This window comes from Hippopotamus amphibius, chromosome 15, assembly GCF_030028045.1.
Source record: "Hippopotamus amphibius kiboko isolate mHipAmp2 chromosome 15, mHipAmp2.hap2, whole genome shotgun sequence".
Classification (NCBI taxonomy): domain Eukaryota; kingdom Metazoa; phylum Chordata; class Mammalia; order Artiodactyla; family Hippopotamidae; genus Hippopotamus; species Hippopotamus amphibius.
In genome coordinates, this window is record NC_080200.1 from 18577767 (window position 1) to 18589922 (window position 12156).

General features: G+C 45.2%; 1 protein-coding gene across 3 annotated transcripts; it reads right to left on the reverse strand.

Annotated features, from left to right (window-relative positions):
• Nucleotides 1-4094: 4094 nt before the first annotated feature.
• On the reverse strand, nt 4095-11465 carry CASP14 (caspase 14). Of its 3 annotated transcripts, none has more exons than XM_057708064.1 (7): nt 11256-11465; nt 8673-8742; nt 7538-7687; nt 7215-7440; nt 6959-7075; nt 6676-6779; nt 4095-6178 (listed from the first exon to the last, which is right to left on the reverse strand). In XM_057708064.1, exons 2-7 carry the CDS (start codon nt 8697-8699, stop codon nt 6068-6070), a joined length of 735 nt encoding a protein of 244 aa, XP_057564047.1. In that variant the 5' UTR covers nt 8700-8742; nt 11256-11465; the 3' UTR covers nt 4095-6067. The 3 variants fall into 3 exon arrangements, with proteins under 3 accessions (XP_057564047.1, XP_057564049.1, XP_057564048.1); XM_057708066.1 differs by having other exon boundaries at nt 4095-6240; XM_057708065.1 differs by lacking the exon at nt 8673-8742.
• Nucleotides 11466-12156: the final 691 nt, after the last annotated feature.

Sequence of the window (12156 nt, forward strand, 5' to 3'; positions counted from 1 at the left end):
ACTTGTAGATCCCTTAGGGCTAAGATCGTATTTAATAAACCAAAAATAAAAAATAAAAAGAGAGAGAGAGAAAGAAAAGAAAAAAAAAAATCCAGAACTGATCCCAGAATGGACCAGTTCAATAGGTATTGATACTACTATTTCTGTTTCCTTAGCGTCTCAGCTGTAAATGTCCTTCTCCTTGCCTTGGGTTTTTTTTTGCGTTATTCTGTGACCAGCAGAGGTTCCTTTATTGTTCGTCTGTAAGCCTCCGTGTGTGGGGAGGGAGAGGGTACAATAGGGGCTCCTTCTCCTGGGAGTGAGTGAGCAGTGGCGCACTGTTGCTTCAGTCAGGCTTGGAGGTGCCTGTTGCAGAGGGCGCTGGTGGCTCAGGCGTACACAGAAAGTCTTAGAGTTGGGCCTCTCTCGGGGTTTTTTCTTTTTGATGCTGGTTTTTTTTTTTCTCTTGGCAGCCTCCCTGCTGCTGGCATTGCAAGGAGTTTTAATCTAGCCCCGCCGGAGTGCCTGAGGGTGCTTGTTATCCCTGAACGCCTTAGGTGGCCCGCAGGGTGTCTCTCCACTGCCTGTTGCAGAGGCACTGAAAGAGAGGGAGAGGCTATGCGCGTGGCTCCTCCCCCCTGCCCGGGAGCCTGCAGCCTCCAGCCGCCATCATGGCCGGGCAGCTCTCAGGGACGGGCACTCCTCACCGCGGACCTCCTCCCTCCTGTCCTCTCGGTCCGTCACCCTACCGGCAACAATGTTTCTCACCCTGAACCAGCTCTCCGGTTCCCACGCTCCCGCTCCTGGACCCTCCGTTCAGCCGCGGATCGATGTCTCGGTCCGGTCCGGGAACGCTGAGCTGCGCTGCGGACCCTCCGTATGTTTCTCACTCCCTCCCGTCTGCCACAGCTCCGCCGCTTCACCCTCTTTGAGCCCTCGTAGATGCCTCCCTACCGGCTATGTCGGGCTCCCTGCAGCCCTTTCTGGTGTCCGAGGCCGTCTGCTGGTGTTCAGCTGGTTCTCTGTGGGAATTACCGCGTCCTTCCATGCATTCCCAATGCATCTGTGGAGAGGGATGCACTCCACGTCTCTCTACTTTGCCGCCATCTTTTCTCCTCTCTGCCTGCTTTTTGTCTGTAGAAAAACTTTAGCCAAAGAATAAGTTTAATCTGAGAAGTGAGAAAATACAGAAGTAAAGGAAAGCAGTCAAACAGAACAAAATAATAATAGTTTAGTCATTAAGCAAAGTCAAGGACTTTTAGTTCCTCCTCAAGGGCTATAGATAATGTTCTGAGCTATATCCCTTGAGCTCTTTTGCAGATACTGAAACCCCCATGAGGTGGAAGAAGTTAATTACGTGATGACCAGACTGTAGCCATGACATAAGCTGCCACAATTCTGTGAACTGGCCTCAAAGAAATGGGAATGAACTGGTCCTGGAACTGAAGATTAACTGTACTCAAAACAATCAAGATGATACTGATCAGACCACCACATGACCAATTTCAAGATGACTGTCAGAGCTGACTGTGCTGTTTCTGAATGTAGCCCCCTCCTTCCACCTACACACCCGTGAAACTCCCCTTTAAAATCTCTTGCTCACTGATTGTCCCTGGGGAGTCAGCCTTTGGACTTGAGTCTGCCCTCTCCCCGGGTTGCCGGCCTCCAAAATAAAGCAAACTTTCCTTTCCACCAAACTTGCGTCTTGAGTATTGGCTTTTTTAAAAAAAAATTTTTCATCTTTATTGGAATATAATTGCTTTACAGTATTGTGTTACTTTCTGCTGTACAACAAAGTGAATCAGCTATATGTGTGCATATATCTCCATATCCCCTCCCTCTTTTTTCCCCCTCCCTCTTGAGCCTCCCTCCCACCCTCCCTATCCCAACCCTTTAGGTCTTCACAAAGCATGGAGCTGATCTCCCTGTGCTAAGCAGCAGCTTCTCACTAGCTATCTACTTCACATTTGGTAGTGTATATATGTCAATGCTACTCTCTCACTATGTCCCAGCTTCCCCTTCCCCGCCGTGTCCTCAAGTCCATTCTCTACGTCTGCGTTTGAGAATTGGCTTTTGAGCGGCCAACAGTTGGACCCCACTTTTGGTAACAATATGAACAATAAAGAGGTGGTTGTAGGAATGATGTAGGCAAAGGGACCTGTAGTGGAAAAGAGCCTATTTGGGAAATAAAGAAGGCCAAAGAGACTGGGGCAGAAAGAGGGAAGAGATAGAGATGAGAACATGGGAACTAGAAGTCAAATTAAGACTTTTAAAAAAAACTTATCCAATGAGCAGTGGAGACCACTGAACAATTTTAAGAAGATGTACAAGCAAGCCAGATTTTTATTAATTTAATTTAATGTATTTATTTTGGGGCCACACGGCTTGGCTTGCAGGATTTTAGTTCCCCTACCAGGGATTGAACCTAGGCCACTGGCAGTGAAAGTGCTGAGTCCTAACTGCTGGACTGCCAGGGAACTCCCATGGATTATTATTTTAAATGACCATTCCTACTGCTGGTCAGAGAACAGGTGGTGGGCAGAGGTGGATGTGCTGTGAAGGGAACACAGCATAAGATGCAAGACCCTTACTTTATAGGCCTCTCCAAGGCCCTGAGGGAGACCGCACACTGTGCTCACATGGCTGTAGTAACTCTGTGTTAGTATTTTTGTATTTTTTTAAGGAAATACACCTCCTGCACCAATTATACAAGTCTTACAAAAGCTGGATCTTCTTCTGACACTCAATAATAAATTTCCAAGATAAACTTTTAAATCTAAAAACAAAAACCAAAAAACAAAACAACTTGCAAATCTTTACTAAATAATTGGAGAAACTGTGAATCTGGGCTCTTGAAATAAGCCATGGATTTCAGCACTGTTTTACCTGTTGTATCAGGCATTGTTCTTGGTGGTGAGCAACTCTGCCCGACATCAGCAAAATAAGAATCTGTTAGAAGGATATTAGGGCAGGAGTCAGAACAGTTTTTCTGTAAAGGGCCAGATAGTAAATATTTCCAGCTCTAAGGACCATAGGTTGTCTGTTGTAACAACTCCAGTCTGCCATTGCAGGGTGAAAGTAGCCATTGACAATATGTAAATGGACAAGCATGATTGTGTGCCAATAAAGCTTTATTTATAAAACAACCTGCAAGCTGGATTTGATGAGTGGTCCACAGTTTGCTGACCTCTGTATTCAGAGACTCCAGAATTGTTAGACTAATGTTTGGACCACAGTTTGCACACGGGTGGCTGTACAGAATTCAGTATATCCTGTACATCACCCCAGATCTACTTGGTTTTGTATACTCACCCTTGTCTCAGCTACTTGCTCTGCCATTCCCATGAGGGAAGCCCTGCCTGCCACCATGGCTTTTACTGCACCACAGAATAAGGAGCCCTGGGTCTACTACTTAAGAACTTGGTGACCCTAGACAAGATAGTCCCTAATGAAGGGATTCAACTGGATCAGGAATGACATGCGTATGCTTCCTGGGGTGCTGATAGGAGAAAGATTTTTTTAAGCTCTTTATTAGAATATAATTGCTTTACACTCTTGTACCAGCTTAGGAGATACACCAAAGTCAATCAGCTGTATTTATACATATATCCCCATATGCCCTCCCTCCTGTGACTCCCACACCACCCTCCCAGTCCCGGCCCTCTAAGGCATCACACATCATCGAGTTGATCTCCCTTTGTTATACAGCAACGTCCCACTAGCTATCTATTTTACAGTCGGTAGTGTAAATATGTCTATGCTACTCTCTCACTTAGGAGAAAGATTGAGGCTATACTTGAGCTTGTTAGGAAAGAAGGTGTGATTGATTAGTCACGTCTGCCTTGGGCACCCAGATAGAGGTGGCACAATTGCTAAATATTTGCAATCCCTTAACTAGTTGATTTCCAAGGTTCCTTAGGGTGCAGCAAAGCTACAGTTTTCTACCTGGATACCTCCTTGGGAACATTCTAGAGATGGAACAGTAGTGTAAAATATAGCCACTTGGCATGGAAGTGCGGCCTCTAACTTTACAAATTCCCAACACGTCTGCTTTTATGAAAAGGATGAGGCTCCTGAATCTCTGTTCATGATAGACATACCAGAGGGAGCTGGCCATCACAAGAAAGAAACCAAATCCATAATGCCTTTCACATCAGCCTCACTGTTTAAGTAGAGCAATGATTCTAAGACATTCTTTTAGAATTTGACATCTGTTTATTGAACATCCACTATGTTGATCAAAGACTTGTTCCCTGCTTTGGAGAAATTGTAATTTCAGTGTCTCACCCTGGACGAGAGAGCAGAATCAACTAGAAAGAATATTAGGAATGGCTTTCTGGAATAGGTGGGGGTGGGAGATAGTGGAAAGGGGGTGAACAAGAGAGAGAGGGCACCCAAGTTTGAGAAATATTGATAGCAAAAGTGTAGAGGCAGGGATGAGTAAGGCAACATTAATCTTGTTGGAAGAGTGAATTCATGGTTGGGGAGGTGGGAGATGAGTTTAGCTGATTGCTGGTAGGGAGTGGGATTGTAAGGGTGTGAGAAATCGGGATGTGGATTTTGGCCTTGACCTGTATAATAATGGGGCACCATTGTGTCTTCTTGAGTGTTCTGGGGAGATCAAGAATTATAGGCGGCATGGAGGGCAGTGGAGGGGTAAGATGGGCAGCCACAGAGGCAAGGAAGGAAACTGGTGCAAAGATGCAGACGTAAGAGGATGGAACTAGAGAGTGACATGCAAGGGAAGAAAACTGTTTGAAAGTCAGGCTGGGATGGGCATGGTGCCTGGTGACATATGAAGAATGCAGGAAGAGGGGTGTTATAGATAACTGCAGAGGTTTGAGGCTGAGGGTTCCAGGGAACACTTGGAGGATGGACTAAGAAAAAATTGCTCATCTATAGCCATGAGTTTTTAATGATGGCTGATATGACCACAGGTTATTTTGGTGAGAAAGGTCAGGAGTGGAGATAGGTAGACAGGTGTTATAGATGTGGAAGCCTCTGATCCAGCTTCCAGCCCAGAGCCAGAATTCCATGGAGGTAAACTTGCTTTGACTGCTGGTTATTGAGAATTTTTAGAAGTTCTTACTTCCAAGAACTTTTATTAGGCAGCTCCTCTAATCAGAAAAGTTTTCTGATGGATTAAGACTAAGCAGGCAGTGGAAATGGGACTGGGATGGAAGCCAGACCTTGACCCTGCCACTGACTTATTGTGTGGTATTTGAAAAGCTACTTAATCTCTCTAGACCTCTATTATATTGTCTGAAAAAAAAAAAAAAAACAGGGTAACACTAGGGGATTTGCCATAGCTCTAACATATTCTGATTCAGCGTGGTTGAAAGTTGAAATTGTAAGAATGGGTGAGTGGATGGATTGTCTTGAATAGATGACAGAGTCCAGGGCCTTGAAAGGATGGGGGTGGAATTAGTTAGGAGGGAGAGACCCAGAAAAGGAAGAAGCAGCTCCATTAGCCAGAGAGAGCCCATGAGGAAGATGATGTCAAGGCACCAGCTTGCTAGCCAAGGAAGAGGGGTCTTGGAGACAGAACAATTCTTGCCTTACTGAATTTCTGGAGGTTGGGAAGGAATCTCTGGGAGATGAGAATGGATGTGGTTCTCAGGAGGAGGAGGAGGTTATAACCCCAGGTGAAATCCCAAAGCCAGTGAAGTTTTGATTAGGGTGGGAGGTGTTGAGTGGGCATTGATTTATCAGTGGAAAATATTGAGCTTTATCCAGCTACATTTGTATGGGTATGATTCATGGCAGAAGGAAGAGGGTTTCAGCTGAGCATAGGAGCAGAGAGTGGGATAAGCGAATGCCCTCTTGGGTTGCATTAACAGAGGTAGTGAATCCAGCCTGAGGGAGGTGATGTTAATGTTATCCCCATGGCTTGTGCTCAGTTTTAGCTGGCTTGGCCTAAGAAGGACAGGAATAGATTGAAGGAGGACCTTCATGAAGAGTGTGATGAAAGAAGAGCTGCATGCCATTTAGCTTTGGGAAGACAAGATTTTGGAGAAGTGGTGAGAGCTGCCTCTAAATATCTGTGAGGCAGAGAGAGCACCTGAAAGAGAGAATCTCCCTGCCCTTTCTAGTTCTGTTGCAGATAGAGCCGTTTCCGAAGAGTGCTTTGGATTTCAGGGTTCACTTTCCTCGGTTTCCCTTCTTGAACCAGCTCCGCTTCTGCCATCCGTCGGGTCACCTGCAGCAAAGGTGTGGTCCGCTTGGGACTGGGCCTTTGAGGGAGTTGTGTAATGGACTTAACTGGGAGAAGGTTAGAGAATAGGGCAGGTGGGTCTCCATCTCCTAAAATGGGTTGTCTCATCCTACCCTATAATCTATATGGAATCATTGGTTGGACATTCTCGTTATATGTTTTTTTTTCCCCTAAGCTGCCATAATAACACATAACCATTAGATTGCCCAAACATTGGTTAAACCTGAGACGTTGGTTTATAGAAATTTATCCTTATTTCATCTAAATTATCTCACATATTGTGAGCTTTGGAATTCCCTGCGTTATGGAAAGTCCTTGCTGGGAGATGGGCAGCCTACTTTCTGTGTTGGGACCCAGGATGGCTTTGGAGCTGGAGGCAGGGGAGGGGGAAAATATAGAGAAGTTTGGAAGAGGCTCAGGCCATTCTGCTTGCTCCCTGCTCAGGCTTGGGTGGGGGTTCCAGGTACCTTGTCCCAGCTCACCTCTGTCAGAAGCTCCAGGATGGATTCTCTCCTATTCATGAACACATCAACCAGGGTCTGGATGAAGTAGGAGCCCTCTTCCTTGTGTCTATAGGCAATGTGCCCTGGAAATTCCAGAGAAGTGGGCTCAGAGTAGCTCAATGGGGGTGGGAGGGTGTGTGTGTGTGTGCATGTGTTACAAGAGGCCTTGGACAAAGATGGGTCCTGGAGGAGTGTCTCAGGGGTCAGGAGTGGTGGGCAAGACAGAATAGTAGTCCACCCTGGGTCAGCTGGAAGCTCATACCCTCCACAGTGGAGTAGACATGGAGGGTGTCTGTGTACGTTGGGATGGTTTCAGTAGTGATTTTTGAGATCATCACAAGATTATCTCCACCAACTGGTTCACCAGGGTCCCTTTGTTCTAAAATATCAAGAAGGAAAAGGCAAAATCAGAGAGAAAGATGGAGAAAAAAGAAAGTTTTAAGACAGATGGGCAACCCAAGGCTTAGCTTGAGCTTTGGATCTGAGATGGGGTTCTGTGTTGTTGGCTCTGTCCTCACCTCCTCGACAAGCCTGTACGATGTAGACCTTAGGCTTGGCTCTCAGGGCCCAGCAATTCTTGTTGTTCAGAACCTGGAAGAGGTCCTCCAGCTTGACCATCTTCTCGTCCTCCCCTTTGAGGCGACCTTCTAACCCATGACCCATGAGCACCACAAAAGCACAGCTGACAAAGTCTTCTCGGGCATCAATGGCTTGTTGGAATTTTTCCAACTCTTCCAGGAATTGCTGGAGAGAGAGGAATGGCCAGACTCAGGTGTGGCCCCAGAATCCACCTTCTGGTCCAGCCCCCTCTCTTGCTGGCCTGGAGTTGGCAGCACAGTACCTGGGCGGTAGGGTCTCTCTTCACGGTGCTCTCAAATCCCAGTTGCTGGAACATGCTTTCCAGGGCATCCAGGTCTGCCTCTGAACCTTCCCGGGCTTTGGTGACACACAGTGTCAGGGCTAGGCGGGCACCTGACATGTCATATACCTCCTGGACCAGAGACAACAAAAATCATCAAAGGGGTATGGAGGTCAAGAAGAAGCAGGAGATGTGGTCCAAAGAGGCCTGGGATGAGGGTTGCTGAGTAAAATACAGGATGCCCAGGTACACTCAAGTTTCAGATGAAAAAACCCCAAGTTTTAAAAGATAAGTATGTCCCCATTACTGCATGGAATATACTTACACTAAAAGATTATTTGTTGTTGATTTGAAATTCAAATTTGACTGGGCACCCCTTACTTTTAGTTGCCAAATCTGGCAACTCAACCTGGAGTCCAGCTCTGTTTTAGCCCTGTGTGAACTTGGATAAGTCACTGCTCCTCTTTGAACCTCAGTTTCCAAATATAGACAATGAATATATTTGGGGTTTAAAAAAAATATCTTCTTGCCCACATCATGCAGCATGTGGGATCTTAGCTCCCCAATCAGGGATCAAACCCACACCCCTTGCATTGGAAGCATAGAGTCTTAACCACTGGACTGCCAGGGAAGTCCCTATGTGTGGGATTTTGAAGGTCCCTTCCGGTTGTCACATTTGATAGCTTTGTCTCTCTCTCCATCATTCCCAAGAGCGTTGTGAGCATTATTTTCTCACTTGCAGAGATCTCAGACTTTCTGAGGCTAATTCTGAGATTTTATCTTGTCCCGTCAGAGGAAGAAGAATACTGGGGACCAAATTTCTTTTTAGAAGAGAAGCAGGATACTGAGTACCATAAGGATAAGAATTTTATCATGGAGATAAAAGTAGCAGGGGTACCGCCTTCTTCCCTTGGTTGCCACAACTTGGGTTCCATCTCGGAGTCTTTTTCTCCAGCTGAATGATCACAAAGCACCTTACAGCTCTGAATCCAGGTCATGATTTTTCACCCCCTTCACTGTCTCTGAAACATTAAGTTCCTCCCCTGCCTCCTCTCCAGATGCTTCCACCCCTCTCCAGATGCTTCCACCCCTCTCCCCGAGTCTGCACGCAGCCCACCTCCTCCAAAGTCTGAGGATTGCTCATGTCTTCTGATTCTGAGTTCAGGTCTCACCACCCTTGGCTGGTCCTAAAAGGGAAGGGTCAAGAGAAGATAGGTTAAAGGTCTCCAAAGGAAGATAGAGGGGCCCAGGAGACAGACCAGGTTGCCTCTTTGGACTTTTGAAACTGAAAAGGACCCCAGTGGTAGGGACTTGGTTCATGTTTAGACCTGGGCAAGAGATGACAGTCCATGAAGCGTGTCCTCTCTAGTGTGATACTCTGGTGATATGTGCACCCCTATGTTCATTGTGGCATTATTTACAAATGCCAAGATGTGGAATCAACCCAAGTGCTCATGATAGATGAATCAATAAAGAAGATACTTGTATATACAATGGAATATTACTCAGCCATGAAAAGAATGAAATATTGTCATTTGTGACAACGTGGATGGACCTACAGGGCATCATGCTAAGTGAATAAAGTCGGACAGAGAAAGACAAATACTTTATGATTTCACTTATATGTGGGATCTAAAAAAAAAAACAACCCCAGACAAATGAATAAACACAACAAAACAGAAACAGAGTTATAGATACAGAGAACAAACAGGTGGGTTGCCAGAGGGGAGGAGGATGGGGGTGATGAGAGAAAGAGGTGAGGGAGATTAAGAGGTAGAGAAATAGGTGAGGTGTGAACTTCCAGTTGCAAAATAAAAAGTCATGGTTATGCACAACGTGGGGAATATAGTCAAAAACTACTCATATCTTTGTATGGTGACATAACTAAACTTATTGTAGTGATCAGTTTGAAATGTATAGAAATATCAAGTCACTATGTTGTGTAACAGGAACTAACAGCGCTTTAGGTCACTTATATGTCACAAACGTATAGAAAAAGAAATTAGATTTGCGGTTATCAGAGGTGGGTGAGGGGAGGGGAGTTGGATGAAGACAGTCAAAAACTACAATTTCCAGTTATAAGATAAATAAGCAGTAGGGATGTGATGTACAACACGATATATATAATCAACACTGCTGTATGGTATATATGAAAGTCTGTTAAGACAGTAAATACTGAGTTATCAACACAAGAAAAAACTTCTGTATTTCTTCAAGTTTGTGTCTATATGAGATGATGAATGTTCACTAAACTTATTGTGATAACTACTTCATGGTGTATGTAGATTAAATCATTATGCTGTACACCCTAAACTTATTCAGTGTTGTATATCATTTATGTCTCAAAAAAAAAAAAAAACCTGAAAGAAAACAAATGAAAAGAGAATGTCATCAAAGAGGAGAATGTTACTTTGAAACTGTCCCAGTAGGTCTCAAATCTGAAGAGATCAATTCACCTCCCTCCCTCTGCCTTGATCCTGGACATCTGTCCAAGTTCTTCATTCTCATCTCTGAGTCCTGTTCTACTCTCTGGCTGGACAGAATGACTTTTGCCATATTTTTGGCATTTTCCCATTTCTTTACCTTTGTTACATTTTGTCCTCAGCCTGGAGTGCTTACTAGTCAAGACCTTCTCTGCCAATTTGGGGGGCATCAGGTCTTCTATGCCTTCCCCCCTCACCATCCATCCATTTGTCCACTCATCTATCCATCTCATCCAACCATCCATCCACTCATCCATCTATTCATTCATCCATCTATCCACCCAAAACCCATCCATCCATCCATCCATCCATCCATCCATCCATCCATCCATCCATCCATCCATCCTTCTATCTGCTTATACATCCAACCACCCATATACTTATCTAGTCAGCAAATATTTTCTGGGTGTCTATTATGTGCTAGGCACTGGGGATACACTGTGTAAGACAGACATGATCCCTGTCCTCATGTAGCTCTAGTGTATGACAGAAATGAGTATTAAATCTCTCTCTCCTCCACTGTTACACACACACACACACACACACACACAAATGGAGCCAGTGCTATGAGGAAAGAGGAATCAAACACTTTGAGAGAGAGTGGAAGGGGAATGGACTCTGGAGCCAACCCAAAACTAAGTCCTGCTTTGGCCCCTTCCCAGCTGTGTGATCTTGAGCATCTCGCTGTCTTCTCTGAGACAGTTTTCCTGTCTGAAAAGGACCTAGAAAGGATGTGAGGTGCTTTATAGCAATAGCACTGCAAGGTGGGTCTTATGGCCCCTGATAACCCAATGGAAATTGCCTCTCCCTTCTCTGAACTCCCATAGCTCTGCCAGTTTATACTTGTTTTACAGCTTTTGATTCTTATTCTAGAGACAGAACAGGCAGCTCCATTTTTAGAACTGAAAGCTTGACTTCTTTATGTCTCTCTCCATCAGGGTCACCAGTGGGGGAATAGGCACAGAGCTGACACCAGGGACAATTTGTTGAGTAAACAAATGAACAAATAAAAGAAAGGATGATGGATGTATAAATGGATGAATATTTCTTCAGTTCTTCCCAAACTGGCCAGAGCATCCATTCATGCAGGAAAGGGGAAAGAGAGAGAGGGGAATGGGGGGCTAGGGGAGAGAGAGACAGAGAGATAGAGACAGACAGACAGACAGACACACACACACATACAGAGCACGCTCACTAATATTTGCCAAATCACTTACTGATTACAGAAGTAGCTTCTGCTTGAAGCCAAGCTGTCTCACCACTCTCCTAGCTGCCAGCAAGGCTGGGCACCGAGGAGGAGTCAGGCCCCACGTGCTGACCTTGGAGAAGGGGCTGCCAGCCCAGGATCTTCCCAGGTTTCTCCTGAGAGGCCTGTGCATGAGTTGGGAAGCACAGTTGTCTGGGCCTTTATTGCCAGCACGATTTCTGTTGCTCAAGAAACCTTATGACAAGAGAGACGCACCCTTGACACAGCCTTGGTGAGGAAATAGAGCCAAACGCCCATGGAATGAGTGATGGCAAAGCTTAGCCGACACCCCCTGACTAAGGAGGCTGAGGCAGAACATCCAAATCAGCCAGGGCTTTTATGCCATCCCAGCCACAAAGTACACCCTAGGTCCAGCTCATCCAGCTATTCATTGATCCATCATTCCCATCATGACACCTACTTCCATCCCTTCCATGTTTGTGCAGATAATGCCAACTTTGCTTGTTTATTATCTCCTTGAGCCCTCAACAGCCCTAAGAGATCGGCATTGTGTCTCCCATGAAGCAACTGAGACTCAGAGGTGATATGACCGCCCAGCCACTAATTGGCGCAGGTGGTTTTCGAACCCAGGAGGGTTTGCTCCAGCTGCCTCAACTGATGCTTCGCTGATGATTCAGTCTCCCTCTTCTCTTCCTCATGACCTTCCTCCTCTATTCTTTTTCAACTTTAATTTTACTTTACTTTTAGTTTCAATTTACTTTTATTTGATTTAAAAAAATTTAAATTTTTATACGATTTTAAGGGCTACATTCCATTTGGAGTTATTACAAAATATTGGCTGTATTCCCCATGTTGTACAACGCATTCTTGTCGCCTGTCTTACACCCAATAGTTTGTACCTCCCTTCCCTC